This window comes from Carlito syrichta, unplaced genomic scaffold (assembly GCF_000164805.1).
Source record: "Carlito syrichta isolate Samal-C Ts95f unplaced genomic scaffold, Tarsius_syrichta-2.0.1 Scaffold314864, whole genome shotgun sequence".
Lineage (NCBI taxonomy): Eukaryota > Metazoa > Chordata > Mammalia > Primates > Tarsiidae > Carlito > Carlito syrichta.
In genome coordinates, this window is record NW_007258960.1 from 119,110 (window position 1) to 130,217 (window position 11,108).

Consider the following 11,108-nt stretch of genomic DNA (forward strand, 5'->3'; position numbering starts at 1 on the left):
GAGAATAAGAAATTGCAACAAAACGGAACTGAATCAGGTATCTGATCACATAACAAGCACAGAACACATTCACACTGAGATGGGTTTAAGTCACTGTGTACACCAAATAACCTTGACCACTTGAAGAAAGATTCAAAGGATTTTTAAGATGTAGGCAAAGCCATCCTTAATAATTGTGAGGAGAATAAAAATGGTGACGTAGGAAAGATAATCCAGACATGGTAGTGATGTGTTCAATCAAATAAACCATGAGAAATACAGTTGTGTTTTGATATCAAACCCTGAAAATAAAAATGTATCACCTCAATATAACACTTCATTTAAATATCATTGGAATCATTCTAATTTTCAGGAATAGACTGTCAGTTTTCATCGCAATGCTTGCTGTCATGTACATCTGTGCAAATTTCACTATAAAAAATTAGGAGAAAATTGATAAATCAGGACATGTTTTTCTAACACAAGGAGGAGACAGAAAGTTATGCTGGGGTCTAAAACAGTTAATTTTGCTTCCCATTTCATAAAATTTCAGAATAAAAACTGTTTTAAAATGTACCAAAGAAACTTTTTAAATAAAAAGTATATGTAGCTGGGTTCAGTGGCTCAGCCTGTAATCCTGCACCTCTGGGAGGCTGAGGTGAGTGGAATGCCTGAGCCCGCGGGTTTGAGACCCGCCTGGGCAACTTGGCGAGACCTCATCTCTACAATAAATCAAAATGAGCCAGGTGTGGTAGCGCACGCCTGTAGTTCCAGCTACTTGGAAGGCTGAGGCGGAAGGATCGCTAGAGCCCAGCAGGTCGAGGCTATGGTTGCCGGGAGCGGCCACTGCACTCCAGTCTGGGTGACAGAGTGAGACTCCAACTAAAAAAAAAAAAGTATATGTAGAATACTGTCACGAACATTATGAAATGGAATATTATAAATCACGCATTTTAAAACAAGTGTTCTAGAGTCTGACTACCTGCTTTGAATCATTGTTCAATCAGCCTGCTAGTTTAGTCCAAGTTCCCTTAGACACATTACTAACCATTTTTCTCAATTTTAAAGAGAGTACTATGAGGACCTACTTCATAACTATGTTGTAAGAATAAAATAAAATAAGCAAAGTGCAGTGGTTCACGCCTGTAATTCCAGCACTTTGGGAGGTGGAAGTGAAAGGATTGTCTGAGCCCATGGGTTTGAGACCAGCCCGGGCAACATGGCAAGACCTTGTCTCTATAGTAAATTTAAAAAATTAGGCCGGGCTCAGTGGCTCAGCCTGTAATCCCAGCACTTTGGGAGACCGAGGCGTGCAGATTGCCTGAGCCCGCGGGTTCGAGACCAGACCAGGCAACTTGGTGAGAACTCATTTCTACAATAAATAAAAAATTAGACGGGTAAGGTAGTGCGTACCTGTAGTTCTGGCTACTTGGAAGGCTGAGGTGGAAGGGTTGCCTGAGCCCAGCAGGTCGAGGCTGCAGTGGCCATGAGTATGCCACTGTACTCCAGCCTGGGCAACAGTGAGCCTCTGACTCAAAAAAAAAAAAAAAAAAAAATTAGCTGGGTGTGGTGGCACACGCCTGTAGTTCCAGCTACTTGGAAGGCTGTGGTGGAAGGATAGCCTGAGCCCAGCAGTTTGAGACTACAGTGGCCATGACCAAGCCACTGCACTCCAGTCTGGGCAACAGTAAGACTCTGACACAAAAACAAGAATAAAATACAATAATACTTGCTAAGTTCTGTTTAGCACATGGTAGGGACTTGACATGTATTAGCTATTCTTTTCATTATATTTCATGATATAAAAATATTTACTACTTATACATGAACTATATTAAAGACAGAAAAAGAAGAACCATTTCCTGAAGACTCCTGAACCCACTAGAAAAAAAGTAATGCCTACTTGACCAGCAATTCCAGTAACATACTTTTAAAAAAACTCTACATATTTGATCTGCATTCTTAAGGAAAATTACCAACCTAGTTGATAGCAATACATACATATACACATGTGGCTTCCTAAAGAAGCACGTGGGTATATTCTAGGTAAAACAAAATATTTGATATATTATTAATTCTGATTTGGTATCCCTGGGTTTTTCCCAATCCAAAGAAATAAGCATAGAGGAACCATAAAAAACCCATAGTTTCAAAACAACACCCACAAACAAACAGACCTGTTAATTCCAAAGCATTGATCTGCAACAGAGACGGGCCACATCTGGGTATGGGCACTCATGCTCCCAGAGCAATTTTTTTTTTTTTTAAACCTTGTATCAGCCGGGTTCAGTGGCCTAGCCTGTAATTCCAGCACTTTAGGAGGCTGAGGCGAATGGACTGCCTGAGCCTGCAGGTTCTATACCAGCCCGGGCAACTTGGCGATACCTCATCTTTACAATACATCAAAAATAAGCCAGGCGTGGTAGCATGCGCCTGTAGTTCTGGCTACTTGGAAGGCTGAGGCAGAAGGATCGCCAGAGCCCAGCAGATCGACAGTGGGGTGACCATGAGCGTGCCAGCCTGGGCGACAGAGTGAGACTCAAAAACAACAACAACAAAAACTCAAAAACAAAACAAAACCAAAACCTTCTACCATGTAGCGTTTCTTTATAAAGTTTTCTTTATTAAGTGGAGCTTATTATGGCAGTACTTAACAGAGCAAATTTAAAAGGCCCTAGCCAGGTGTGGTGGCTCTCAGTGGGTAATCCTCCCAGCACTTTGGGAGGATGAGGTGGGAGGATCGCCGTGAGACCAGGAGTTTGAGACCAGCCTGGGCAACATAGCGGGACCCATCTCTATTTCATTAAATAAATAAATAAATAAATAAATAAAGGCCCAAAGAATGGCATCTGACAAATATCATCACGGGAGGACAACAATCAAGCTTTTAGTTTTCTGTTCTCATACCTCATCATTCTTTCCTCCCTACCTGACACCTCTTTTTCACTTTTCCTCTGCTTTATTTCAATGTTACGATGTACAGTGGACAAAGTTTATACTGCTAAATCCTATGCCTTGAGCTATTTAGAGACGTTATGTTACACTAAAGAAGTAAATAAATTCATTTTTGCCTCGGTGGCCCATGAAACATTTCATCTTGAATGATGTCATCAGACATCATTTATCAGTGTGTCTTCTTTTCTTTTCTTTTTTTGAGTAGGAGGCTCTCTCTGTCAACCAGGCTGGAATACAGTGCCGTGATTATGGTTCACCACAGCCTTGACCTACTGGGCTCAGGCCACCCCAGCATCGACCCTTCCGCCTCAGCTTTCCAAGTAGCCAAAACTACAGGCATGTGCCTCTGCACTCGGCTAATTTTTTGATATATTGTAGAGACGAGGTCTCATCAAGTTGCCCAGGCTGGTCTGGAATCCCTGGACTCAGGCAATCCTCTCGCCTCGGTCTCTCAAAGTGCTGGGATTATAGACTGAGCCACCGTGCCTGGTCATGTCTTACTTTCAAATGTCACACAGGAAATTCATATCTCTTCATTTAGAACATTCATTTATATACATTTCCCTTGAGCTAGAAACATACCGGTTGGGAAGAGTACTTACTTTTGCTCAACATACAGAGGATCAAAGAATTCTGTTGTGATTTTGTTTGCATACAGAGAACAACCGGTCATTGAGCACAACCCTAAAAAGTACCAGAGGGAAAGCACCATGGTTAGCGTTATTTCATTAGCATCGTCAAGTGCCTTGTTTGGAAGAAAGTTACTATTTACCTGACAGTATGAATACAATCCCAGCCAAACAAGCAATTTTAGCTTTGGCTTTATCTGAGCCTCCGACCTTGGTACACTTCATTCCAAAGAGTGCAAATATGGAACCAAAAAAGCCCAGGCTGACAGCAGCAATCATAAGTCCTCTACATGCCTGGATATAACCTGCAATTAGAGTAGGTCATTTACGTTAACATAAAACGTACGGCTGTCCAGCGAGAAATCTTCATTGTAGACTGTCATTCTGGATGATTGTTCTGTTTTCCAATAATAATAATAATAATAATAACCATAATGGTTAAAACACGTGCCTAGGCAAGCAAGAAAGAAAAGCAAGTTAAATTATATGTAGTACCTACTCTGTGTCAATGTCTAAGTTTGGTCTCTATAATCCTCAGGACAGATCACTGAGTGTTGCTACTCCTATATCTGCTAGTCAGGAAACTGAGGCACACAGAGATTCCACAATAGCGCATAGGCGAGTTAGTCTGTGGCAGAATTGGATTCCACCTCAGATTGAACTACCAAATCCATACAACACTGCCTTTCACTGTGAGAAACACCTTCTGCCACGATCATAACTCTCTAATTCCTTTGTTCATTGAACCTTTTAAATGGATGTTTTAATGGCTTTGACATCATAAAATTATAAAATTTATAATGGGGCAGCAGGAGGTTCCAAAGAGTCAAACCTTCCAATATTAGTGAAAGTTTATCAGTGAGACCACATGGAACACCATCACGACCCGTGAGAAATCGAAATCAAGAATTTTAGTGACGCAGTATTAGTTTCAGGACACATATAATAAAACGGGGTTAAAAAACCACTGTTTTATGAAAGAGTAATTTATAATGTATAATGATTAAATCAACTGTTTGCCTATAAATGCCTTCAAAGTACCCTAAAAAGCATGTTCTGTCAGTTTATTTGATCATTCTTCCTGCACAACTTTTATCTTTATTTGTACAGGCAGTGTGATGGCAAACTTCAGTGTGACTTTTCCACAAGTATTTTTAAATTAAAAGGGTTCAAACTAATAAACTTTTTACCGTACAAGTCATTTTCATTTCAGTCTGAAACAGTGCCATATTTCAATCTGAGATAGTGGCAGTAAGTAGCACATACAAGGTGTAAGTAAATATTTGCCAGGCAAATGAACATACACCCACATCGGGTTTTCATTTGGAATTAAATTTATTAATTGGGAAAAACTCACACAGGCTAAGATTTACCAAGCCATTTATTATTAGTGTTCAGGCAAAGCCTATAACAGGTAATCATTCTAAGACCATGATCTCCATAAACTTAGGGAGTAAAGGCTGGTGGCCTCTAGTCCATGTTACTTTGGCAAAGAATGAAATTGAAGTTTTGGCCGGGCTTGGTGGCTCAGCCTGTAATCCCAGTACTTTGGGAGGCCGAGGTGAGTGGATTGCCTAAATCCATGGGTTCCTGACCAGCCTGGGCAACTTGGTGAGAACTCATCTCTACAATAAATCAAAAATTAGCCAGCACAGGCCTGTAATTCCAGCTATTGGAAGTCTGAGGCAGAAGAATCGCTGGAGCCTAGCAGGTAGATGCCACTGCATTCCAGCCTGGGTGATGGAGTGAGACTCCAACTCAAAAAAAAAATTGAAGTTTTAATCCTATTTCCTGAATCCATTTTTGAAGAGTAAATGGGAGCGGCTCTGCTTAATTGTAAACACACGTTAGACCCCACAGATGCAGACTGTAAGGAAAATGATCGTCTATTGTGTATCTTCTACATTAAAAATAATTTCGCTGATGCTGTAACTATCAAAAACAGCAAGAGAAATGTAGTTGTTAGCGAAGCAGGATAACATAGACTTCTTTTGATAGCAATAATCGTGCTGCAGGGACATTTGGGTCTCTGCTGTCAAATACTGAACTGGTTCTATTTTAAACGTCAACCCTCAAGTTCCCCAACCAGAGCCCAGGGGTCTGGGAAAGGCAAGACAGAGAGAGAGCAAGAGCCTGTCAGTGCCTTGCAAGACTAAAGAGTCTGTGAGGATAACTCAAACTGCCTCATCACTTACCAATAGAGCAACTGGGACAGTGTGGTTATTTTTGTGAAATTCATATAATCTATGGTTTTGAGGTTTTTCAACTGACTCTGACTGCAATCATTAAACAAACAAAAAGTAGGGGGATGCAGCCTCATATATACATAGGTATATATTACATACATAAATGTAAAAGAACATATATACATTCACACATATATATTCCAAGAAAATGTTAGCAAGCACCATAATTTGCATTTACTTCTGTTACCCTACAGGCTTTATTAATAGAAAATGCAGGTTGTCTGGAATTTACCAAAGGTTATGTCCCTTAATCTGGTCATTTAGAACACGGAATGCACTTCCCGGAGGGTAAACAGTGGGTAGAATCCCAGGCCAACACATTCGATCCTTAGTATGGCAGGGAAAATAACAGCAGTCTTTAAATTTGATGTGACCACTACTTGCAACATTTTTCCTGAGCTTCTCAAGCTGAGATCTCTCACCTCAGCCCTCGTCCTGCTTTGGTCTCCTGGCACAAGCGCAAGGCGAGAGATGGAGCGAGCAGGTTCTGATCTGGTCAGATTCTTCTTTCATGTCAGCCAGTACCGGGATTTGGAAGGCGAGGTGCCTCTCTCCAGCATGAGGAGAGTAGCAATAACTTGCTAATTTTTCTCATGTGCAAAAGAAGGCAACTTACAAAGACAATCAGTGACCAGATTTTCTCAAATGGGGAGCAAAGAACTGTGGAGAAACTCCCTCGCCAGCTACGAATGTAACTGAGTGGTTGGAAAGTCTGAAGTTTGTAAATTAGGGGTTACAGGTCCTTAGAACACCCATATATCAGGCCTTAGATGACGTCCAACAACCTCTTTCAGAGTTTATCTTTTGCAAGACAGATCTCTACAACCTGGCTTTTTTAACAGTTCCTGAGGGCAAAACTTATAAGTGACACCATCAAGTGAAGTGGTAGTAAAAACCTAGTCAAGGAGGCCATTATTTTTGACAGGTTTAATTTACTGACACCGTTAATAGCTAATTAACACATTAAAGTGCTGAGGCATGAACATATTTACTTAGAAGTTCTCCAAGGTATAATTTATAGTTAGTTCTCCAGGGAGAAATGGCAAATTCCCACTAGCAAAAAATAGATGGCCTATACCAAAAACAACCTGGCTGAAAATAATTCTCAGCTGAAGTTCTAGTGAGGCTTTGAAAAAAATGCAGGTTAGCAACAAACAGAAATTACTAGCTCATTCAGCCGTGAAATTTTCAAGCAGTAAAATACAGCGACTTGAAATTACTGAATTCTGTTGGAGGAAATCTTCAAGGTGTTCCTTCAAAGTTAAGTGTTTTCCAATTGACATGTACTTTATTTTCAACTGCAAACCAGCAACAATGAAAATATCCACTTGGTGGAGACAATTCACTAATAGTACCTGTGCTAGACACTGGATTTAGGGGGGAAAAAGAATGTGCTTTTCATATACTGGTAGCTTTATGTGCTTTTGCTAATCCTTTGAGAGAAAAGTGGTATGGGGGAGGGCAGGAACTCTGAATTTCAGCTCTGGTGTTTCCATTTTATCTGAGGTGTGCCCTTGATTACATTACCTAATCTCTCTGGGACTCAGTTTCTTTACCTGTGAAACAGGGACAGCAGCACCTACTTCACAGGATTTTTGTTGTTGTTTTGTTTGTTTGTTTGTTGAGTTGGGGATCTTACTGTCACCCAGACTGGAGTGCAGTGGCACAATCATAGTCACCGTAGCCTCGACCTCCTGGGTTCAGGCAATCCTTCTGCCTCAGCCTCCCAAGTAGCCGGGACTATAGGCACACGCCTCCATGCCTGGCTAATTTTTTTTAGTTTTGCTGAGATGAGGTCTCACTATATTGCTGGTCTTGAACTCCTGGAGGGCTCAAGCAATCCTCCTGCCATGGCCTCCCAAAATGCTGGGATTACAGGTGTGAGCCAATGTGCCCAGCCCTTCATAGGATGAATCATATAAACAAGGTATCTGATGAGTAGTAAGAAACTCATCAAAGCATCCCTTCCACAAAACCACAATGGATTCTAAGCAGAAATTAGAGTTGGATTCTTAACATGGCATAATTTTACATCTAGACATTTAGCTTTGCTAGGCCTATTCTCTTTATAGGGAAAACATGCGGCAGTGATACCCTGAGGGTGAGGAATCGGAGATTTGACCTCAGATCAGAAATTCAGAATAATGATCCTATCATCTGCAGCCAAGAGACTTGTTCTTCCACCTAACACAATGCGGATGAGAGTCACAGTCCTCTCCTTTCTTAGATTCTCTTCCCAAACTAGAGCTGGTTTCAGTGGCGGATTGGTCTGCTCAGGTCTGCGACCACCATGGCCACTTTCCTTCGCCACTTCAAAGCCAATGTCGGGACCAGCACCCACCAGAGGACAGATGCTATCGTGAGAATATTCAGGGCAGAGAGTAGACAAGCAGAGGGGACCTGCTCTGGAAAGTTCCACTCACAAGTGGGGACATCAATTCCCCTCCACAGGAAAATGTAGTTGCATGACTTAACCTTCCCAAATGTTACTCTGAGAGACACAGAAAAGTAAGTTATTGTTTTTGGTAGAGAATGCCCTCTTAAGCCACAAAAGGCAAAATCATCAAGGACGAGACTAAATTTGATTATACTACAAATTTCAAAGTTCTGTATGAGAAAAGACATCATAAGTTTAAAAGACAAGTAATAGTCTGAGATTGCAACATATATAACAAATCAAGGATTGACAAATCATTTAAACCAAGAAGAAACAACAGAACAACGGGCATAAAAAATGGAAAGTCAATTCACAGAAAAGAACAACAACAAACAGATCAGTAAACACTTTATAAAATGGATTTTGACTCTTTTTTTTGCTAGTGATTTTGACATTGGTAATCAGGGAAATGCCAATTAAAATCATAACAAGATAATATCTGGCAGAGTACTGGATGAAAAACTTAGTGGTGAGAATGTGGGGAAGCAGGTATTCTCACTGTTGGTGGAAAGTAATTTAGCAGTATACGCTGAATACTAAAATGTATGCATACTCTACTGCTCTGACGATACCATTTCTCAGGGGAGGAGTCTAACGAAATACACACTTGCACAAAGAGGTGAATATCAAGATTTTCAGGAAAGGGCTAACAAAGTTGGAAAGGGTCTGATGTCCACAATGGTTAAATAAACCACTTTACCCAGACTAACGAATACCATGCAGCAGTTAAAAAGAATCACTTCGAGTTGGGCTCGGTGGCTCAGCCTGTAATCCCGCGCTGTGAGAGGCTGAGGTGAGTGGATTGCCTGAGCCCGCGGGTTCGAGACCCGCCTGGGCAACTTGGGGAGACCTCATCTCTACAATAAAATCAGCTGGGCATGGTAGCACGTGCCTGTAATTCTGGCTACTCGGAAGGCTGAGGCAGAAGGATCGCCGGAGCCCCACAGGTCGAGGCTGCAGTGGCCGGAAGCAGCCACTGCACTCCAGCCTGGGCGACAGAGTGAGACTCCAACTCAAAAAAAAAAAAAAAAAAAAAGAATCACTTCGATAGGCACAGACTTGGAAAGATACATTGTTAATATTAAAGCACTGTAGAACAATAGGTAGCATTATGCCATGGATGCTTTTAAAAGTCATTTTCTAGTCACACGAGCACACGGTCATATGAGCACACAAAATGGTATATAAATGTCACCCCTCTCTGCTCCACTCTCACCTAACTAGAACTTGGTAACTAAGGACTATGTCTCCCTTTGTCTTCCCCATGCCACCTGTCCCCAAACAGAATGCCACCTCCACTCTCACTTCAGACGCAAAGGAGAAAACGTCACTCCTCTGCGCTCCGCAATCCTCATGGAGCATTTATTTCCCTCTTCCCTCCCTTGTCCCCCAGCTGTCCTACAGCAGAAGGCGTCCTTATCTGGCACACTATCTCAGGTGACAACAGAGTTACAGCAGAAGAATGCTCTCAGGACAGTAACCCCCAAACCCATAGTCCTGAATGTAAACCACAGGAACAAGAGCCCGCCTGTTCGTCTACCTGGACGTGTGCTCTGCAGTGCCCAGGAAATTCAACAGTAGTGCTGGGGGATAAACAGTGTTCCGGCTACTTGTTTTACACAACAGGACACAGACCCGGTTGCCACCGTTCTTACCCCAGACGTGTATGGCTTATATGAAGTTCCATCAAACACAGCGTTGAGCAACAGTTTGCTTTTCGTGGCAAATACCACCTTAGGGGAATCAAATCTTGTCTTTTATTTACCCAGCCATGCAAATAAAAATTACAAGTGCAGGAATAAAAGAAAAAGAAACATTGCCAATCTAGAGATACATCATGGGAGTGACTCCTCTCAAGTTTCTGCCGGGATCCGCTTGCTGTGAAATCCTGGAAGAAAATAGCCTAGAACTTGAGTAATCATTAGGATCGGGCTGACCGACAGGGTCCTCCGTGAGTGGCAGCCACCTGTTGCTACAATGCACGACAGCATGGAGCCTGGCTAACCAGAAAAATGTAGGCGACCAGCTACCAAAGAACAACCCGAAGGAGACTCGGATGCGTGCTATCCCGTTCCCTCCGTGATATCCCTGCGGACCAAGATTCCCTACCAAGACAAGGGCTGTTTATTTTCCTAAAACTTGGAGGAAGTGTGAAAGCCCAGGTAGACAAGTTTGTAGAAGCGTTTTTAAGGGAAACGACGACGACAACAAAAAATCCTGCAATATGTTTCTTTGCCCACTGCCTCCTTTTAAAAGAACCAACGAGACAGCTACAGTTAGTTTAGGGCAAGCAGACTGGGCTTTCAAGGATACCCTTTTCATCAGAACCCAGCCTTTGGGGGGGGGGTGGAAGCATGAAACTCCGTGTCCCAACAGTCCCCGGGATATAAGGGGACAGCCGCGTCCTCGACTTTCAGGAGCGCAAAGCTCCCCCGCCCCCACACCTGAGAGTCCTGCAACCCGGGCCTCGCAGGACAAGCGTCAGGGGACGGCGGGTCCCAGGGACCCTCCCCGGATCCTTCCAGCCCTGGAGGGGAGAGCCGGGGGGTCGGGCCTGGGTGGAGTTCGACCCGGGGTTCCCGCCGGGGGTCGAGGGGCTGAGAGGGCGCCCCGCGGACTGGGCCTCGAGGAGGGCGGACCAGGGGCGGGGGCCGAGGGGGATGCAGACCGTCCAGCGCCAGCATGGAAGGGAAGTCCTTGCAGTTGGAGACGCCCGTGGAGTCGGTAACGCAGGTCTTCCACAGGTTGGCCCAATAGGTGGCGGTGGTGATGACCGTGCCGTCGATGGTGGACACCTTCCAGTAGTCGGTGGGCAGCGTGGAGGACACCAGCACCCAGCCCGAGATGGAGACCATGAAGGCG

General features: G+C 43.3%; 1 protein-coding gene across 3 annotated transcripts in view; it reads right to left on the reverse strand.

Annotated features, from left to right (window-relative positions):
• CLDN10 (claudin 10) overlaps window positions 1-11,108 on the reverse strand; it is a 161,130-nt gene that overhangs the window by 20,803 nt on the left and 129,219 nt on the right. For 2 of the 3 annotated variants that reach the window (XM_008072132.2, XM_008072133.2), the window contains exons 2-3: window positions 3,707-3,868; window positions 3,537-3,618 (exon numbers count right to left, since the gene is read on the reverse strand). In XM_008072132.2, the coding sequence (XP_008070323.1) occupies window positions 3,537-3,618; window positions 3,707-3,868 (244 nt within the window). Of the gene's footprint in view, window positions 1-3,536; window positions 3,619-3,706; window positions 3,869-10,914; window positions 11,103-11,108 lie in introns of those variants that run through there. The other variant, XM_021705969.1, reaches the window with a different exon arrangement.